Raw genomic sequence first — 21,620 nt, 5'->3', positions numbered from 1 at the left:
CGATGAACTATCAATCTGCAACTTACAGCCGAGCACCGCGCCGCACCTGTGGCCGCCGCCACAGCCCCAGGCGGAGCTCCGCACCCCTCTGCGACTACAACTCCCGTCAGCCCGCGGAGCAGGGCCCGCCGCACCGGTCTGGCCCTGGCCCTGCGCGGAAACGGCCGTTTGTTAACTTTCGCCAGCCAGACTACCCCACAGCCGGAACAGAAGGTAGCTGTGGGACCCTCTTCTCGTCCTCCGCGGCGGGAGGAGCCGGCGGGACGCTGCACCGCTTCTCGGGAGGCGGCGCCGCGGGCAGCCCGGGGTGTTGGCGGGCCTTCCTCGGGCGGTGGCGCCGCGATCGCGCCTCCCTCTCTCCAAGATGGCGGCGCCGTTGGCGGTAAATTCGGGTAAGAGGGACCTGAGCGTGGGGCCGCGGCTTCTCCTTATCCTCCGCGATGGTGCCGCTCGCTGTCTTCCCCGCCGCCCGCCCGCCAGCCGATCGGGGGGTGCCGGCCGCGCGCCCCTCCTCAGAGTCTGCGGAGCTGGGGGCGGCAGCGGCCCTGGGAAGGCCGGGCGTGAGGAGGCGGCGCGGCCCGAGCGGGCGGCGGGGCACCAGGTTGCGGGGGCTGCGGTGGTGCTGGCAGGCGGCGGGCAGGGCGGCCTCCGTGCGGACCTCCTTCCGTGCGGTTGTACCCGGGGCGCTCGGGCCACGCAAAGGTGCCTGGTGAAGTGATAAGAGTTCCGCGGTCAGAGTTGCCGCCATGCCTGGGTGATCCGGACTGTGGTAACTGGGTGTATGCTTGGTTAAGCATCACTTATGTATTGCACTCATCTCTTAATGCTGCATGCAATAAAAGGCAAAAAAGAAACAGGTCCTTAACTTTGCTCTGTGCTACACAAGGAGTCTGGAAATGTTGAGCTGGTTTCTCTTGTATTGAGTGTTCCTAAGGATTAGGAGCAGCCGGGTCACCCATGGTCCTTTCGGAGCCTGTCCCAAGGAACGGTTTTGGGTTACTAACACAGCAATTACCTAGTATAACTGGGGAATAAGTCTAATACAAAAGGAAATGACTGGATAATTGGAGAATAACTTAGGAGGTCATTTGGTCCACTCCTTTTCCTCCCCTTTAAAGCAAGGCCAGCTCAATCAGGCAGCTCAGGGCCTTATCTAAACTAGTGTTGAATACTTGCAAGGACGGGCCTCTGTTCCAGTGTGTGGCTACCCTCACAGTAATTTTTTTTCCCCCCGATGGCTCATTGGGAGTTTTTGTATTGCAGCTTGTGTCAGTTGCTGCTCATCTCCTGGGGTACCTCTGTCTGTTTTCAGGGGACAGTGCCATTCAGCAGTTGAAGACAACAAAGTTCCCATCCCTTTTTTAGACATCTCTTCTTAAAAGTGAACTAGGTTATTTCTTTCAGCTTCTCATTCATCCTGTTCTCAGGGCCCCTGTTTCAGTGTCTTGCTCTGGGCAACTCAAAACTGAACACTGTCCTGGAGTGAAGGACTCTGAGATGCCTAAATAATCACTTCCCTAGACCTGCTGGCTGCAACTCTGTTAACACAGCCTGATGTGTATAGGCCTTCTTTGCTGCGAGGATGTGCTGCTGAGTAGTGTTCAGCTTCCCATCTGTCAGGACACTTCAGTGTTTTTCTGTAAAGCTGCTTTCTAGCTGCTTGGTGCCCAGCCTGTACTGTTGGATAGAGTTATTCTGTCTCAGGTACAGGGCATTGCATTTACTGTTGTTGAGCTTCATTAGGTTAATACAGAGAGAACAGAGACCCTGTGAAAAGCAGTCGTGACTGGAACATGGGCATGGCCAAAAGGTCTGTAACTAAGGTGGTGTATGTCATAGTGACTAGTTAATAAAATTCAAAGCTCCATTCCTGTGTCAAGCTAGGAGTAAATTTTACAGAGAAGATATTTTGATCTAACAATCAATTACATCCTGGCCCCCTCACAGAAAAGCAGTAATAAAGCAAAGACCCTTCATTTGGGGTGGAGGAAGGGCATTTATTCTTACCATTCACAGTATCTGAAATGTGACTTTGTCGAAGTGAAAATTGGAGTAGTTCAAATGGGACTGCACTTTATTGTATAAATTACATGGCAAGAGATTCTGTAGCCTTAAAACAGGGGAAAAAGGAGTTTTGTACATGAAAGATGAGATAAAAAATAAAGCTGATGTGGTAGTAGAACTAATGAGGATTTTGCCTTAGGTTATAGTATGTTGTTTGGGGGGGTGGACGTAGCATGATTAAGTCTATAGCTTGGCAAAAAGTTCAGGCATAAGTATCAACTGCTATTGTGGCCAAAAGAAGCAACCCAGCCTGTCCTTCCTTGCTGTCCCGGATGGATGGCTCAGCCTTTCTAAAGCTGTAATAATAATAGAAATGGTGTAAGTGGGGAAAAAGTCATCATGGTTGCTGAAGTCAAACCTTTTTTCCATCCTGGTTGCTTATTCTCTCTGCAACACTCCATCTTTGTGCTAGCGTAGTTTGTGCCATCACAGAGCAAACTGGATTGTAGATGTGATCCTGCTGAAAATAAACTTTTTTTGGATTAGTTTTCAGTTAGAAAAGCTAGATTCTTAATTTGTTTTAATGCCTTAAGGTGCATGTGTTTGAGCTGGTGCAAAGTAATTATGTTGTAGGGACAAAGGCAAACAACTGGGCCAGGAAAATAGTTGAATAGCTTTTGGTAGGCACTGTGGATCACTGCTGGTATTTATTGGACTTGATAATTTCATATGAGCGAAGGCTGGAAAAGACCATTTAGAGTGAAAGGAAATCTCTGAAGTTTATGTGGGAGAACCAGCTACAGTTTGGAGTGTGAAATTATTTGTCCAGTAGTAGCTTTTTTTAGTGAATTTGTATAGGCAGGGGTAACATTGTATAACTAAAACTCTGATGTTTAAAAAGGACAGAGGATTTGTCCTTTTTTTACAGGCTGTCCTCTCCTTCTCAGATACAGCTCTACTGGCACTACTAATTGTGTCATAAATGACAATATTTTAGCTCTGAGTTTGGGGTGAGAGGATTTGTTTTGGTTTATTCTTGTTTTATGTAGTTTCTTCCTTTGCAACAGACTAAAACTGACAAAGTTTTGCTTAGTTTGTTGCTGCTTCCGAGACACCTTAGGTAGTGGTAAAACTGACTGAAACCAGGGGTCTTGCTCTCTGAGACCCATGCTTGTCTCCATGCTCACTTACTACGCTTCGACTTGGCTTGCACTGCCTTGTTATTCAGGGCATCCAGGTAGTATTTTGCAATAGTCTGAGGTGGTGTCTTGATTGTATGAAAGAGAGGGGCACCTTCACATCAGAGTAGCTATGTTTTGCTTGCTGTTGTAATGTAAGCAGCCTGGTAAAGATGAGGTGTGGATATGTTTGATGCATCTAGTCAGGGTTACCTTGAGCTGGCTAGAACTGGCTACATGAAGATGAAATGTTTCCTCTATGCTTGATTTTATACCACAATATTAACTTGTATGTTAAAAAGAAGGGTGGGGAAGTATTAAGCCAGTTTTAGGTGAAATGTTAGTATTTTTTTTATGTAGGCTAACCTGCAAGGCACAGTTCCATTTTATCATTTCTCCAGAACCAAAGCCAGTTTCAGAGGTTTCTGCCTCTCATTACCCACTTGCTCTTTCCTTCTGTGCTTCAGGCGTTGCTCTTTTAGTTGTTTTAGTGGTTAGCAGGGCCACTTTGTAACCTGTGTTAATGGAATAATCTGATTTTTAAAAACAAGATTGGAAGAACTCTCAAAAATGTTGTTGTTTTTTTTCTTTTTCTCTTTAATTTGGATCATTTGACTAACATGACTTATAGTGCAGTTCATCAGATTTGCAGGGACGTAATTAATGAAGCATGTGTATGGTTGGGAAGAAGTGGCTCTGAATGAAGGAGGGCAGCAACCTCTTAAAGGAGCTTTTCCATTAGCAAAATTGTGGCATGCAAAAACCACCACTAGCTTATGATATCTTTGGGTCAGGGACCATCTCAGTAGATGCTTGGAAACACATAACACTACCTACAATCAGGCAGTTACGTGGTAGCTTGCAGGCAAACTGCATACAATTCGTAACAAATTTATCTACTGTGTTTAGCAGTGATTTGTGGTGTGTAGAACCTGAAACTTTCACAAATACAAATGATATCTAACAAGGGAAATGTTTTGATACTTCTGTTTAATGTGGGTCTTAAAATTTTGAGTGGTTTTGGTTTTTTAACAGGATGTTAATACTAGGTGGTAAGAATAATTTTCCATTTGTAAGGTTTTCAGTTTAGACAATGATAGACAAGTCTGAAGACTAGTTTGGCATACTGTTTTTATGAAATCCAATACAAATAAGGAAACTTCTAGTGCAGTCTTCAGGATACAACTTCTAGTGAGGAAGAGATAATTTCCACTGTAGTACTGAATTCAGATTTGAAGTATGCAGAGAAAACTTTTTTTTGGCAGTGTTGAGGAGGACAGATAGTATTTCTAGAGTAGCGATAAGCAGACACTTATCTTGAATAATAATACATTTATATTTGCTAGCTTCCAGAAATAATCTGATCTCTTCTAAACATAGTGAAGTAATTATTTATATTGATCTGTCTGTTTCTAGTAAAGGAAATCCATTTCTTTATGAAGCTCTTGTGCAGAATGTTAGCAGCAAATATGTATAAGGGGTCAGAAATACTTTTTTGTTTGTTTTTTAAATTGAGATGAGTAAATGTGAAAGAAACTGTCTTTAGATTTATGATTTTTATTTCTTACATAGTATTGCCTTTAATCTTATGGGTTTGGTTTCGAATAGATCTTATTCTGCACAGTCTGATGCATTGATGCATCAGATCATGATAGCACTGCTGTTCATTTTCAATCCCTCATATATTAGGTATTTGTTTTGGAGTTTTCTGTGAAAAATTGAAAGCAGGAAGCCTGCCTTGCTGAGTTACGTTCAGATTCGAGGTCTGCTATACAGTTCTTCATTAGTCTTTAATCTTACTGAAGTAGGGGGAATTTCTTAGGCATATAAGAATGCAAGATTACACCCAGAAATTTTATCAAATCTTTATAAGATGACTTGCAGCCACAGAACTGGGCTGCATACATCATCTTTGCTGCTTCTCTAGCTCCATAAATGCCATTAGGTTTTATATCAGACCATTGGGGTTTTTTGGTGCCTTAAGAAGGGAAAATGTGCTTTGTTGAAGGACATAACATTCTATACTGTCAAGCTGAGACTAACAGTAAATTTAAAAAGTCTACTTATTGAAAATAGTGTATAAATACTTTGGTTTCTTTGTTTTTCTCTATTTCAAATACATTTTTTTGTTTTATTTCTTTTAGCTGCCAGTTTGTGGGGTCCATATAAGGACATATGGCAGACTGTAATGAATGCCATTTGGAAAAGGCAACCTGAAGCTATTCATCGCCTTGACCAAGTTTTAAAGAAACACAAATCTGACTTCATTTCTCTCTTCAGAAATCCGGTATTTGACTAATGCTCTCTTGTGGCATAAGTTGGAGAGTTGATGATTTTCTGTCTTGTGTTGATATATTACATACCATTTAGGTCCTGACCATTCTTTTCATTCTGCATTTTTACAGTACATAACACAAATGCGTTTTAGCAATCTTATTCTGCTCCAAGAATACAAATAGCTTGAATAATTCATATTATTTTGTGTCTTATACAGGATAATTTTATCTATAACATATTTTTTCTTCTCATTATTTGAATGCTATTTTGAAAGGAATACTAGAAGTATCTGATGTTCCATCAGTCAAGTATCAGCTTTTTTTGCTACTCTTGTGTGTCTGAAATAAAGTACAAAGTTATTTTGTCTGGTTTTGGTCCATGCTTATGCTTCAGTCAGGTTAATGAACACACAGAACAGGTGAACACATGAATTTACCAAATACATAATATGTCTTGTTGGGAATGTGAGATGATGTGGAGAAACTCACTGTTTCTTAGCTGATAGATCACAAGGTAGCAACTAGAAATATGTCTCCTTTCAATGGTGTTTCTTCTGAGATGGTATATGGCTTTTTGACCTGATAGGTCAGAAAATTTAACAGTCAGGTATAGAGTTTCGTCAGTATATGAGTAATAGAAAAAAGAATGATGTAGAAAAGAGTGCTTTGGAGTAAGGCAACAGTTCTGATCAACAACCCAGATGTCTTTCATTGAGCTGATACCAATTCCTGTTGAGAATTGTGGCAAAATTTACTTTCAATTTCTGTTATTTGGAGTAACCTAAATGACAGCACTGGTTGTATAAGATTATTTTTGTACATTCCCACAAAGAGACCATTGTTGTGCAAGTGTGAACCATTTTTAGGATATCTTTACTATTTCTGTGTTTAAAAACACTGCCTTTGTTTTTATGATGATGACCTAACCTGTCTGAACTGTATATGTGAGGAAGGATTAATATGTAAAGCTTTATTCAGTATTTGATCTTGCCATTTTGAATAACTTCCGACGCTTGTTTCTCTTGCAGCCAAAGAATGTTCAGCAGCATGAGAAAATTCAGAAAGCAAGTACAGAAGGGGTTGCTATCCAGGGTCAGCAGGGAACTAGGCTTTTGCCAGAGCAACTAATCAGAGAAGCCTTTATCCTCAGTGACCTCTTTGATATTGGAGAGCTGGCAGCTGTTGAGCTCCTTCTAGCTGGTGAGAAGGAAAAATACTTAAGAGCTGGAGAAATACAACTTAAATAGGGCCTTCTTATTTAAGTGTATGCTTAACATGAATGCATGATTCAGTCAAGGCCTTTAGCTTCCTAACATAGAATGTTCTTAAAAAGAAATCTACTGTCACTGTAATGTAATACAATAACAGTGTTCTGAACCTTAATGCACATATTTTATGCAGCTGTTGCAAAAGGAGGAATAATTTGAGAGGGTTTTATGATTTACCTTCTCTATCACTGAATTAAAAATAGTTTAAAAATAATAGATTGAGAGTTTTTTCTATAAAGCAGTGTAATAGGTATTCGTTCTTCAAACTACGTGTTAGTTACACATTGATATGTGACTCTCTTTGGGTCATAATCTAATAACTGATTACTAAGAGAAGTATTCTGGAAAGTGACACATGCTTTACATGTGGAAAATTGATTTCAGAGTTATTAACGTATAATTGTTAGTTATCATTACTTGCTACTGTTCATTGCTAACTTTTTAAAAATTCACTAAAGTAGCAGCCTGCAAACTTGTCACCTTTGGAAAGCCGTCTTCAAGTCAACCTTACTTTCTGTTTTGAACTTGAATTTTCAATGTAAATTCAGACAGAAAATTTCATTTTGAATAAGGAAAAGATATTTTGCTGATAATCAGCTTGAATTGATTATTAAGAGGGGTAGATATTAGTTGCAAATACAGTTCAGACTAGGATATTTATGGACTTGCACTTCTATTTCTTTTAAATTTTTGGATGTTTTAATAGTTGACTATCATTTTTATTAATAGCACCCAAAATATCTGTGATTTCTTTGAGGTGCCTGAAACAAATCAAAGTGGTAGTTAATAACCACAGTTGCTTTGAATGCTACACTTGTATTTCAGTTAGAAATACAAAGATACAGAGCTGTTATCAAAGTGTGTATGTTCAACTTTCTGTGACTATTCTGTGTGTTTTCACTCAATAGGAGAACACCAGCAACCTCATTTTCCTGGCCTTACAAGAGGTTTGGTGGCTGTTCTGTTGTACTGGGATGGAAAAAGATGCATTGCCAATTCACTACGAACCCTCATCCAGTCACGCCAAGGCAAGACGTGGACATTGGAACTCAGGTCTGTATTAGGGTGATTAGCTCATCAAAGCTCTTTGCTTTGTGTGCTTTTAGAACTAATTAAAATCAAGGCAGTATGAATATTCTCAAATTGGTTTGTTTCTCATAACCTGATGCAGCTGCTTCCATGTTTGTTTTTTAAGCATAATATTATTTTTTTTCTTGCACATATTTTTATTGGATTATAAAGATACCCATTTTACTTTCAGTTTTCTTTTGGCAATGTTTTGCTTCAGACACCCTCCCAGTCAGTGTTGCTTTAACTAGTGATAATTACTCAGTATTTCAGAGACTGAGTTTCTGCCCTTGCTGTGTTCTGGCTTCCCGTGTCCTGTAAAACAGAGAATTGTGCTCTTGCCTCTACTTAAAATGGATGCACTATCTATTGAGAAACATAATATGCTAACATTTTTTGACTTTAAAAAGAAAACAGTACACACTGTTTATTTCCAATGCACAGTGATTGCTCGAGTAGAGAAAGATTGAAACATATGTTCCAGTGTAAATATAAATTCTGAAACATAAATTATTACTCTAGAAATAACTCTACCACTTCAGTAGGGTGTACGTAATTGGACAATTGCATTTACTAGTAAGAAAGCGACTGTGAGCTTGTGAGTTATGTGCATCTTATGTATAGTACCTTTTCCTTTTGATAGAAATCTTAACTAACTGATCCATGTTGTATTCTCATATTCCATATTCTTGAATGTACAGTTACCTAAAGACTTTGTATCCATTCAGCTTAATGTTTTGAGTGGGCACCGGGTACTGATTAGCAATGCACATTTAGTTCTTTCGTTTATAATGTAGTTGTACATTTTCTGTCAGCAAATACATTTGATGGCATTCATTATTTTAGACGTCTTCTGTGACTGGGAATAGTACGTTTAATTGTTAAATTTGTATTCTTTCCATTATAGTCAAGAGTTAATATCCATGACGACACGCTTTACAGATGACCTAATGGAGCAGGGTTTGACTCAGAAGATCCTCACTCTTGTGTCTCACATTGATTTGAACAATGAATTTGATAAACTCCAGAGAGAACGAGGATTGGGCAGTGAGAAACATCGCAAAGAGGTAGATGTTCACTGGGTGTGAATATTCTTCTGAATTACTGCACAGATTAGAATAGAGTTAGACCGCCAGGAGATATGGAGTGATTTTTATTTTTTTTTAAACTTTCTAGTTTCTGTTCTCTACCTTTGCAAGCTCTGTTACTGTCTGAGCGATCATAGTAACTACTCCACAGCTTGTATTATACCAGTGTGGGATTCAGATTTCTTCCTGCACTTCTGTTTTGCTGTTGCTCCCTGATGCTAGGGTATACCTTATTTTTAGTGAAGAAGTGTAATCAAGGACAGTAAGAAAATAAGCCTGATATTTGCAGTGTGTGTAAATTCTTTTTTTTTTCCCCAATTTTATTCTAAAGACTGTATATTAAATGATCTGCTCTCAGCACAACAATTATCAGTACCATTGGAATAAAAATAGCAAACTAAAATTCACAAATTATTAAAACAGATTGAAACCAAACCTAGTCAGGCAAATAATGCTCTTTTTAATAATCCAATTGTGTTAATATTAACATAAGCATTTCTAATAGTGAAGTGAGGACTGCTTGAAAATGAGTTCTTATTTTTGTAACGCTTGAACTTAATTTAGACTGTGACTAATTACAGAGTATGTTTCTGGTAGGAAAATTTTAACATTATTGTTTTAATTTCTTAACTTCTTTCTAATGGGTGATCTGTCTAAAAATTATTCTGTTATAACCAGTCAATTTGTTTTCCACCAAATAAAGACCTAGTTTTACACTTTTGCTATTAATCTAGAAACTGTGCAAAGAATGTCCTTGTGATTTACTTTAATTTACCTTCATTCATCTTAATTTACCTTCAAATTAATTTAACGCTTAATTTTAGAAGTTTTTTCTTCCTTTTTGGTGGACTACCATGTTTCCCTCTGTATTCATTAGAACTATTATTCTGCTAAAGTCTGTGTGCAAATCTCTTGCTGTGTTAAATGTTGAAAAGTTTTTCTCTTTATCACCGTGCATGTGATTTTACTGGAGCTAGAATGCTTCTAGCTCTGTTTTTTATTTAACTAGCTACAGTGGATATAGGGCAGGAATATTATTAGAGGCTCATGATTTAGCTAAGTAAAATACAGTTTTACAAAGACCATTATGAAAGGCCATTAGTGGCTTTTTATTTAAGGTGGGTTTTTTTAAGCTTCTGTTGTTTTCATAAGACTTCAAGCAGTTAAAACGGGAGGAATGAATTTAACAAATTAAATGATTGTTCTTGTTTGAAAACAGGTAGTTTTTGGTGTAACTGTTAGAAAAAAGACAAACTTTGTTTTCAAGATCCATTGTACCTAATGGTATCATAGGATGCAATATTTTGCCAGATAAAGGGGAAAAAAATTAGTATGAAAATGCTTGGTAGCCTTTATGTTGGGCATGATATTTGTTCCATATGTAATAGGGGATGAGAGATTTCATATATGTTTATATTCTAAAGTTGATATAAATATTTTGTCTGGAGGAAGAAAGTTCTAATTTTAAACATCTTTCATATTTCTCAATGTCTTAAAAGTTACGTATCTGTATAGTCAGTTGATGGCATCTCTTTTGGGGCAAGGGGAACACTATGACCTTATCCGGATATAACTACCTGTGCGGTTGTGTATTAGTCACAAAATGTGACTTTTGTGTGATGCATTTACAGCTACAAAAGTTCCGTCTAGATTCATGTCTCCTGGTCTTGACAGAGATGCTGGTTTGCATGTAGTCGTATTCCAGGATATCTGCTCACATCTCACATGGAATACATGGGAAGATGAATGCATTTAACAAGCACAAGCGTGCCTTTTGTTGTTTAGCAATTTAAAAAAACCCAACATTTTCTGTAGCTGCTGTCTTTAGAGTAATTAACCTACTCATACTGATTGACTGAGAAGAACAAACTGAACATGTTGCCAGAGTATTTATATTCACAGGTTTTTGTTTGTCTTTTTCCTTTTAAAGGTTTCTGACCTCATTAAAGAATGCCGACAGTCCTTGGCTGAAAGTCTGTTTGTTTGGACCTGCCAGTCACCACTGAGTAAGGATGACACTCTAATCCTCATAAGTTACCTGGAGAAAGTAACAGTGGAAGCTGATGGCTCATTGGACGGTGTGAACTTGTCTCTTCTCATGGCTCTCCTTTACTGCTTTGATGTCAGCTTTCTGGAGCAAGGCACAGAGGATCGTGAAGGTAATGCTGGTAGGTTTCCCAACGAGGTTATGTTATGCAGATAGATAAATTGTTATTTAACCAATTTTGTTATTGATCAGTAGCAAATTGGTAGGATTTTGCATGTTTGTTTTCACATTCGTTTACTGGGGTGTTGGTGTTGTGTTTGTTTTTGTTGTTCTTCAAGATTTGATGCACCGGCTCCCTTTGCTAGCAGAAAGACAATATATAGCAACGATACACACTCGTCTTCAGGAGTCTCAGCCTTGGAAATTACCAGGCCTGCAAGCTACTGTTAGATTAGCCTGGGCGCTGGCATTGCGAGGAATATCCCAATTATCCGATGTGACAGGTAAATTATGCTAAAGTGCAGTTGCTGCATATTAGTGTTCCGAGCTTGCAAGTGGTGTAAGTCAAAGTATCTGTTACCTTTTTGAAGTGCTAGCATTTACCTTTATGATAAAATTATTATTGACACTCTTTTAAAGGTTTCTCAGTATGTGAGTTTGGTTGTTCAGAATTGAATTGCTCTGAAGTGTACACAGATTTGGAAATAATTAATTAGACAGTAATATTGCATAGTGTCTCATTAAAGTGAAATAGATTTTAATGTACTGAAAAATGTGAAAGATTCAATTTTAGCAGCTTTAGTATCGTTTGAACACTTAAATTAAGAATAGATTCATGCTTGTGACTTTTTACGTCTGTAAATGTGAAACCTCACTATCTTGAAAGGACAAATCTTTTTCAAATTTTTTTTTTCTCTGTACTTCACAAGCTTTCCAGGCTCCTTACTAGGTCCAAATTGAGTCTACCCCAGAATATCTATTAAAGAAAATGTAAACACTATGATTAAAGTTTAATTAAGGTTGGTTTGTGATTCTTGGTTCACAGCCTTAGATTTGATTAGGTAAATGGATTATGTGCTTTAACAGTTGTTAAAGAAAGGTGAGATGATCATCTGACATTTGTCTTTTCCAGTCTGGTGTCTTCCTATACACTAGAAAAACATAGTTGATAGAAGCATGTCAACTTGCATGTCAGCCAGGTATTCTGAAATATGTTTCATGTGGTAACAGATAATTGTAATTTATTTTTTCCCCTTTTGTGATTTTTGTTGCCCAGCTTTGGCAGAATTCACTGAAGCAGATGAAGCGATGGCAGAGCTAGCAGTTGCTGATAATGTCTTCCTGTTCCTGACTGAATCTGTTGTGGGGTCTGAAAATTTCTACCAGGAGGAATTTTACATTCGCAAAATTCATAACCTTGTCACAGACTTCCTTGCACTCATGCCAATGAAAGTAAGTTGCTTGTGTGAATAGCAGTTTTTGAGAAATGTGGGCATCTCTTCTATATTTCTAACATTAGGACAGGTAGCATAGAGATTCAGGTATGACCTTCCACTTGAGGTACTGCAGTTGAGAAAGCTTGTTGACTTTATGGAACCCATATGGTTTGGGGTTTGTTTTCCACACCATGGAATGTAACTTTTAAAACACTTCCATGTGGTTAGATTTGCACAGCAAGCTTTTGTGGTGGTAGTGGTTTTATTTTGTTTTACATTATTAAAATTTAAATGAATGCTGAAACTGATGGCAACGTGTGTGGATATTGATTTTGTTGTTGTTGTTGTTTTTTTCTTTTGATACAGACAGTAGTATAACCTAAATTAATTTACGGTTTTTGTCTCTCATTTTTTATTTATTCTTTTACTAATGATTTTTTCCATATTTAAGGGGAGGGATTCTGCTTTTCCAGTAGTATCAATTGTTGGGAAAAATGAGCAGCTATTTTCACTAGAACAGTAGAAATACTGTAAAGGGGTTTTGAAAAAAAAAAATTGAAGCAATTACAACAGTTTCATTTGTGCAAGACCTTGTATCTAGACATGGAAAATTAAAATTTTGTGAAAACGCTTTTATTTAATTGATGGGGGCCTTAATCTGTGACCCTCATTGTGTTGAGCTGTAGTTGGAGTTGCCAAATAATTACTTTCTTCAAAGTGCAAAAAGAAGGTTTTAAAAATATATTTTGTTCATTGTAACTTCACAGAATAAGAACAATATTGGCAGGAAAAACAATATTTGAATCTTAAGAATCTTTGAGGGCATATATGAACGTGTTGTAGACAGCTTTTAGGTTTAATCCTAATTTAATTGTAATCTGTTGGCATGTTGTTTCCTCAAGCTGTCTTTTTAACCCACAGAGTATCCATAGAACAAGTATAATGTCAGTTTGAACAAGTTCATGTTGATTCCAGCTGTATTTCTGCTGCAATGGCTGCCTGCATACACCACTTACCATGTTGTTAACAGGCTTTGGGCATCCTTTTGAAGGTTGCATGCACTGCTGTTTTCTGTAATACAGACACAGTAGCCCTTAGGAATCTTTTGAATATATGAGGAATATGAAAGATATATTTTATGTAAGTTCCTTTAACAGTCAAGTGCAAACAGATTTGGAACTGGGAACTTTTTAATGAGGTGGTTCTTCGTTGGATGGTGTTGCTTTACAAAAGAGGAAATGTCTCTGTGTCATGATCCCAGTTTTTATGAAAGAGATGTAAGGTAGATTTTTGAATGGAGGTGGAAGAGCTGGAGACAGACCCAGGCTGAGGTTGCTTCCATATTAGGTTTACAGCAGATGTGACCCTGTCTCCTATATCCACAGAACTGCCTGAAAATCCTAAGGCTGTTGGTCGGTATGTTGGTACATCTCTCATCTTCATTGCGTTATGAAATTGGAGGCTTTATCTCTGGGAAGAGTATTTCTTTTCCATTTAATTTTTTTTTCCTTTGGTTCAGATCTACAGTTGATTGTAGGTAATGCCTAAAGATGAAGACACATATTTTTCATTACAAGTAGGATATTGCAATACATGATATAAGCAAAAATCTGCCCGTTGACTTGTATTCCAGTTTGATAGAGGCCACGACTAGTTGTTTTACAGGAGAGACTTTGTTAGCAGGCAATTGTGATACAGCCCTACAAGGGAATTTTTTGTCTTAACTGCTGTTAGTTAGTGCTTGGCTGACGTACTCAGCTATTTCTACTCAATCTCGAATTTTAGGTAAACAGAAGTTTGTGCTTTGCAGGATCTTTTATATATATTTTTATATATATATATATATATATATATGAAACCTTAGTTCAGTTTTATTTAAATCTGTAAGTCAACATTTTATTTAACTCTTTGTATAGTTTTATCATTTATGCTGCTTGCCAGTGATGTTTTAGGTAAATATTTTGGTTGATTGCATTACATTCAGAACTCGATAATTAGGTAGAACTCAATAATTTAGTAGTTCAGATAATTAATTATTTCATTTATCAACTCTCAATTTTCTCCATGTATTAATTTTGTTATCATACTGATTTGGCTAGTTTGCTCTGATACTTTCCACAGTTATTTGTAGTTTTTAACTGTTTTTTCTTGATGAAACACAATTATTTTGCTGCTCATTCAATTTTGCAAGTTAGCATGTATTATAGACCATGAATCAGTCTCTGTTGACCATCACCATGTTTTAATTTTGGTATGTTGAATTGGTTGCTTATTTCTGTTTCTTGTTCCTCAATATCTGCTTAATATTTAACAAAACTCTTCATCTCATGACTATTTGCTTTCTATAAGCCTATGGTGCTGTGTTTTGGCAAAAGCTTTTTGACATTAAAATTAAATGTCAGCTGTTTTTTGTTTGGTAATTATTTTTTTCAACACAAATTTTAGGATACTGATTAAAGGGCTTTTCTTTTTAATTGCTGCAGTTGTTCTTACCTTCCTTTCTCTCTTTTTTCTTTTTTTTTTTTTTTTCTTTTCCCTATTGTATTTATTGATATGTGGTAATGCTTTTAGTTGTGACAGACTGGGTCCAAAGTAATTACATCAAACCAAAACTTTTCAAAACATAAAGTAGCTGTATGTAGAAATAGCCTTAAATGGCCAGGAAAGGTGCAATCCACAGATCTATATACAGAAAACATTATTTTACAGTGTTTTCTGTTTCTTTTCACTCCTTGTGGATCACTTTCTTTGAAGCTTTTGAATTAAAAAGAGGATAAGGATCCACCTTTTGGAGCCAAACCAGAGGATCTGGTGAAGGCAGTTGGGAAAAACTCCCATGGTGTAAGTTCAGGGCTTTTGCTATGAACTGAGGACCTTGGAAGTAAGAAAATGATTAAATATATCTCTGAATATAAGCTCTTGCAGGGGAGGGGATTAAAAAAATAATAATTGAATATTCTTGTAATGCATGTGGAAGTTCATTAGCTTTCTTAGTTTTTAACAGGCTGTTTAGACAATTCCATTATTTCTATTCTGTTTCATTCTTAGCTAAATATAGACCAGTTTTTTTTCCACTTCATAAATTGTGTAGGTGAAACAACTGAGAAACCGTGCTGATGAAGATGCTCGCATGATCCACATGAGTATTCAGATGGGTAATGATCCACCTATTTCCCTTCGGAGAGACCTGGAGCATTTAATGCTCTTAGTAAGCCCTATTTTCTTTTAAAATATTGTGGCAAAAAGTGATTGTGCCTTTCCTTCTTCATCAGAAAACCCATATCTGAATCATAACATACAGTACTGAATCTTTCCCTTTTTTAATTAGAGGGATTTTTTTTTTCTTTATTTAAGACACTTTCTATAACTTTTCATGTAAAGGAATTAATTTACTGCCTTGGCTTCTGATGTTAATGAAATGTCATTTAATTCTTGTTTCCTAAGTAAATACTGCATTGCTTTTTATGTTTTAAGAATTCTTGAGCTGCAGTTATTTTACAAACTATTTAAATATCTAAGATTTAACCTATAATAAGATTATCTTAACATATATCTATTATCTTAAGCCATCATATTTTAACATAACTTAGAAATAGGCATTTTAAGACTGTAGGCTATCACTAGAATAGAGATCTGGCTAAATGCATGGAAGTTCTTTGGAATGGAACACCTTTGTGTATCTAGACCTTAATGTTTACACAGTGTTTTATGTTTCTGTAAGTCTTCAAATTTCTCCCTATTTACTGTGGGTAAACGTTAATTAGGTTTTAGGGGTTTTCCACCACTATTGACAATTATTCTGGTAATTTTTGTTGTGTTGATATATTTGTAATGAGAATTTTGGAAGACTGTTTTGTATTTGCTGTAGAGTAGGCTAGGTAAGGTGACCCCATTAAGGCTGCTGGAATTAAAAATTCTGTAATTTCAGTATAGTTTTGACCACAAGCATCCACTTAAAAGAAAGTGCTTTCTGTTTCTGTCTTTTTTTTTAATAAAATAAAGAAAATTGAAATAAAATAAAACTGAAAGAAAATTTAAATAATGTTTGTTCAAATATTAGTTTTTAAGGCTATCTAACTGTGCTTTCAAAAAAAACCCACATCAAAAAACAGATTTGTATATTGAACTGGTACATTTTATATTTTCTGTTCATTAATAAATTAAAAACTTGTAAATTTCCCCTGAATTAGCACAAAACTGCACAAGTGTGCAATTTTCAATATAGCAGTCTAAAATAGGGATAAATTGTCTTTTCCAAAGGTAGTCCTTTATGTTATAGGACATTAAGATGAACATTTATAGTGAAATGCTTTCTTAAGTAGTTCTGAGATGTGTAGTAAGCTTAAATGAAGAACTAGAAATTAAAATTTACTGTGAGAAATTTGTATGTTCAGATAACGGGTAAGATTTCTAATCCTGATACTGGCTAACTTTGTTTTTAAGTTAATATATCAAGGTATGCAAATGGTTATTTAAGGAGAAATGACACGGTTTTCTTAGCAATGTTTTAATCTATAATAAGTAGATAAAAAGTTATGAAAGTTTCACTTATGTGTGCATTCTGATTTTCTCTGGCTGTCATTTGTTCTGATATTGTTATTTAGAAGCTGTCATTTTCAGAGAGTTTTAAGGAATGAAACAACAGCTGTGGGAAGCTTTGCCTCTCAGACATGTTTGGCTTATCTAGAAGCAGTGCTTATTGTTGAAGTAATCATCTTTTCTTTATATAGTTGATATTTTTCTAACATTTTCCTTTCTCTGCTAGATTGCTGAATTGTATAGGAAAGACCCCTTTAATCTGGAACTTGCCCTTGAATACTGGTGTCCATCAGAGCCTTTGCAGACATCAACCATCATGGGGTCCTACCTTGGAGTGGCTCATCAGCGACCCCCTCAGCGCCAGGTTATCTAGATTTTCTTGAGTAATTACTGTTAACTTGAAATTAAAGTAATAAAAAAAGAGGCAACAAAGTTTTTGGTTTCTTTATTACAGCTAGCCTCTGAGAAGACATTATCTTTTATCAGTGTGTGTCCAGACATGACACGGTTATTGTTGCTTGCTCTAAAATGAGCTTCTGCCAGTCATTCATGGTTGTCCATAAACGTAGTAAGAAAGAGTCCTGACAAACCTCTTTGAAAATCTTGTTTAGATCTGATTTTTGTTGCAGTTGCTAATTCTGATAACAGTACTCTTGTGTTTTCTTTCTGATGACCTCTCCACACCTTTTTGGTGTAAATGAGAAGTTAAATTCTTTAACTATAAAACAATGTTATTAACTGTAATTGATAGTATTTTGGGGGGTAAAAATCCATAAGAATACTGCAGTTATTTAAAGCCCAAAGGTAACAGCCCAAGAGAGACAGAACTTAAAATTAGAATGAAGAAGCAATCTAAACAGATGAAGCAAGTATTCCAAAACTCTTTGGATACCTGGGATGCTGTCAGCATTCAATGCTTCTTGAAGGACTGTGCAGCGTTAGGCAAAACTTAGTACAAGATATACTGGACATATCCCAAGACCCACCCAGAATACAAGCAACTTAAGTTAGGGCCTTGTGCAAACTGCAAACACCCTAATATGACCCTGGGAGGAACCACTGTGTGTGTGAGTTACTGTGCAAGGATATGACAAGGGTAGTGAAATCTTTCCCAGTATCACTTAACTTGCATTGTGAGATGTGTTAATAATACTGCTGTGCAGCATTTCTGAGCTGAAGTAAATTTTATCACTAGAAATACAGAATTGGAGACTTAGTGTACTTTGCAATGGCATGATTTAATTAGTTTTGTTTTTTTCCTCTTTGAAACATGTTTTTTTACCTACAGGGGAACTGAATAGGGCAGTCTAAAAAGGAATTTTTTCCTTTTTTTTGAGTTGTGATTCCACCCCTCTACTACGCCCTGATTACATTAGAATCTGTTTTCTGACTTTGGCTGCCAATTGTTTTCCTAAAATACTCAGATTTAATTTTATTTTTTTTAAACACTGATCTTTATTTGTTCTAGGTTGTCTTGTCAAAGTTTGTTAGGCAAATGGGAGATCTACTTCCTTCCACAATTTACATCCCATACTTGAAAATGCTGCGGGGACTGGCTAGTGGGCCTCAGTGTGCTCATTACTGCTTTAGTTTGCTAAAAGTCAATGGCAGTAGTCATGGTAAGAAAAGTGACACTTCAGCTCTTTCTCAACTCTTTTTCTTTAGAAAAGTACAGAGACTCATTTGAAATAAATTATGGCTTCATACTTTTAATATTTCATTATTAGTACAAAGATGAAATTGGAAGGCTTCACTTGAAAGTGTAATCTGGAAAAAAAAAAACAAACCACTGATGAGATAATTAAATGTCTGAGCACCTTAGCAAGTAATTCACATAATGAAATAATGCATTTTTTTAAAAAAACTGCGTCTTAATACTATAAGATGCAGAATACCAATACTGCTTATTGTAAAATAGAAAATTAGTAATGTCTTTAAGTTGTATATTTTGTAAACATATTTATCTTTCCTGAGCTCACTTTTTTCAGAAGCACTCTATTCTGTTAGAATTTTTTCATACATGTAATATAATAGCACTTTCTCAAAATAAGAGATGCTAGTCAGTCCTGTGTTTTGCATTAATTTTGCATTGATCAAACTGGAAAAAAACCCCCTACTTTGAAGATATCAACAATGCTGCAAACATTCTGATTCATAGAACGGAAAACTTGTTTGTACTGGCTTTTCATATTAGCACCTTTCTGTCTCTATTAAAAAAACAAAAACAAACAAAAAACCCAACAACAAAAAAAACCCCAAACCAGAACCACTAATTTCAGAAACAATAGCTTTACTTTGAAAGTTTTTTCCTTTTCAATTTAACTGTCCTGCTTGTCATCCTGTAAAAGAGTAGAAAGAAAATGTCAACTGTTTGTCACTTTTCTAGCGGAAAACATCCAAGGAGCAGGTGGCAGCCCTGTCTCCTGGGAGCATTTCTTCCACTCTTTGATGCTTTATCATGAGCACTTAAGGAAAGACTTGCCAAGTGCAGACAGTGTCCAGTATCGTCACCTGCCTCTCCGAGGTATCACACAGAAAGAACAGGATGGATTAATTGCCTTTTTACAGCTGACCACTGTTATAGTAAATTGGGTAAGCAACCTTTTATTTGGTTTTCTTTCCTAATACATTTTTTTTCTGGCAAAACATCATCATTCAACTATGAAGTTCCCTTGACCAAAAAGGTATGTGGGGCAAATTTACCTAGCAGTTTTTGTCATCAGTGAACTTCAAAAGTACACGAAGCATCAGGAATAACCATTACAACCAAACACACAGTCCGGGTAAAGCAGGGAGAGATGACACCTTTTCCTGTGTTGCTGGTGTTACTGATTTTCTTGCTTTCCTGACACTTTGGTGTCATGGAGATGTCTTTCAGAAGTGAGGTATGTTCAGAAGAAATGACTACAGAGTAGAACTTTTTTTGCATTCAATTAAGAGTTTGAAAAGGCAAAAATAATAGATGAATTTAAAAGGAGATGGTAGAAATTTGGCAAGGAAACTCATCAACTGTGAAACTTTCCTACTGAGTTAAATTTAAAATGTCCCCAAACCAAGAGTGTAAAATGTGTCATGAATTGACTGGAAGAGGTTTCCAAGAGAATAAAACCGCAATGCAGATTTTAAATTGCGAATTGTCTGGGTAATTCTGGACAGCGTGGAATTCAGCTCTTCAGTACCCACCAGACTCTGCAGCCAAAAAATTCTATGATGTAGTAAGATACCCTTGGTTTTTCTGACACAAACACAAGACAGATCAGTGAAACTAATTAGGCTCTTTAAAAATCATCCTTGGTGGTGGTAATAATGGGGTGTTCCTATGTGAGCTGCCATGTCAGCATTGGATAAACGTGGGGAAAAATAAACTTAAAACTAGTATTTCATGGTGTCATCAAACCATAACCTGGGAAGAAGTAAATTTGTTCTAAGGCTGCAGAGAGTTATCATTTGAGGCTAGAGGCTTGTTCCTGTCCAATGGTTCATCTGAGAGTCTCAAATCAGCTTACACTGGTGATGAGCGTGCTCTTAGACTTAAACTCATATAAGTTCCTAGCAAATGTCTGAATGCAATTTAAATTCATAATAGAAATATTGAGTCGCTCTACCAGTGCTTGAAGAAGCTGTCTAGAGTGTAAGTACTTAAACTTATTTAAGATTAATTCCATGAATACGTCTACTAAAAAATTTAATATTTGAGTTGTTATAAGAAGTTTATACTACGCACATATTTTTTTTCTGTATGGATAGGCACAATTTTAGAACTCGTAAGTCATTAAACTGGGCTTTTCGTTTAATTAAAATTGTTTGGTTTGTAATGGTCTGCCATTCTTCTGATGTTTTGTGTACCTTCAAGTATGAAGCAGTCGTTGATACTGAACTGTGAGTTAGAGATTGTAAGACATGAATGATCTTCAAAGTAATAATCTGCAGTTTTGTTTTCTGTTGAACTCCATAGAGCGAGAATGCTCGCCTGGCTCTTTGTGAGCACCCTCAGTGGACACCAGTAGTGGTCATTCTGGGACTTCTGCAGTGCAGCATTCCTCCTATTTTGAAAGCAGAGCTATTAGAAACCCTTACTGCTTTTGGAAGGTCTCCTGAAATAGCTGCTTCACTCTGGCAATCCCTGGAATATACACAGGTATTTTAAGATTTTCAGTGCTTTGAACTATAGCATCCCAATCTGTTGAAATTGTCAATGTATTTGAAACAGTATTGTATTTCCTCCTTAATTTTCTTTTTGCCATTGTTGAATACAGGTTTTTTTCACTTAGTTAATGCAGTTCTTACTATGAAACGATTTTGAAAATGACAGTATGGTTTTATGCCTCAGGGATCTCATTGGCTGTGCTTATTTTACATAAATACAAGTTTTCGAACAGACAGTCCTGTGTGTTTTTTCTTCAGTGTATGTCATCAGTGATAAATATTCTGCAGGTTACATATTTTTCTGTTTGGGGGTTTTTTGGTGTGTAATAGTCTTCTAGTGTGAGTGATGCTTATAGAAAGAAGGGGCTGGCTGAAAAGCTCCACTTTCAGGCATTTAATTTTCAGAAGAAATTAAGTAATTTACAGGATATTGTTGCCAACTTTCACATTTAAATGGCAAATGTCAGATATATATATATATATATATAAAAAAAGTGCTACCTTTTAAAAAAGTTTTTTTTCCCGTCTGTCTTGATTTCAGAGAAAAATTTTAAATATGAATCCTAAGGAAGATGAATATCAAATGAAAATGCTCTCAGTATAGTTAATTCAAAAATCACAATGGTGTGG

At 36.6% G+C, this 21,620-nt stretch overlaps 1 protein-coding gene across 2 annotated transcripts in view; it reads left to right on the top strand.

The window, feature by feature from the left end:
* Positions 1–235: 235 nt before the first annotated feature.
* Positions 236–21,620, top strand: part of NUP205 (nucleoporin 205) — a 54,655-nt gene continuing 33,270 nt past the window's right edge. The window contains exons 1-13 of one of the 2 annotated variants that reach the window (XM_075749704.1): positions 236–392; positions 5,327–5,469; positions 6,487–6,658; positions 7,635–7,779; positions 8,702–8,861; positions 10,813–11,041; positions 11,208–11,372; positions 12,146–12,321; positions 15,397–15,513; positions 17,071–17,208; positions 18,313–18,463; positions 19,231–19,436; positions 20,800–20,982. In XM_075749704.1, the coding sequence (XP_075605819.1) occupies positions 365–392; positions 5,327–5,469; positions 6,487–6,658; positions 7,635–7,779; positions 8,702–8,861; positions 10,813–11,041; positions 11,208–11,372; positions 12,146–12,321; positions 15,397–15,513; positions 17,071–17,208; positions 18,313–18,463; positions 19,231–19,436; positions 20,800–20,982 (2,013 nt within the window). In that variant the 5' untranslated portion in view covers positions 236–364. Of the gene's footprint in view, positions 393–5,326; positions 5,470–6,486; positions 6,659–7,634; positions 7,780–8,701; positions 8,862–10,812; positions 11,051–11,207; positions 11,373–12,145; positions 12,322–15,396; positions 15,514–17,070; positions 17,209–18,312; positions 18,464–19,230; positions 19,437–20,799; positions 20,983–21,620 lie in introns of both variants that reach the window. The other variant, XM_075749696.1, reaches the window with a different exon arrangement.

Source organism: Balearica regulorum, chromosome 1 (assembly GCF_011004875.1).
Source record: "Balearica regulorum gibbericeps isolate bBalReg1 chromosome 1, bBalReg1.pri, whole genome shotgun sequence".
NCBI classification, from domain to species: Eukaryota; Metazoa; Chordata; class Aves; order Gruiformes; family Gruidae; genus Balearica; species Balearica regulorum.
This window is presented reverse-complemented; position numbering and strand designations above follow the sequence as displayed.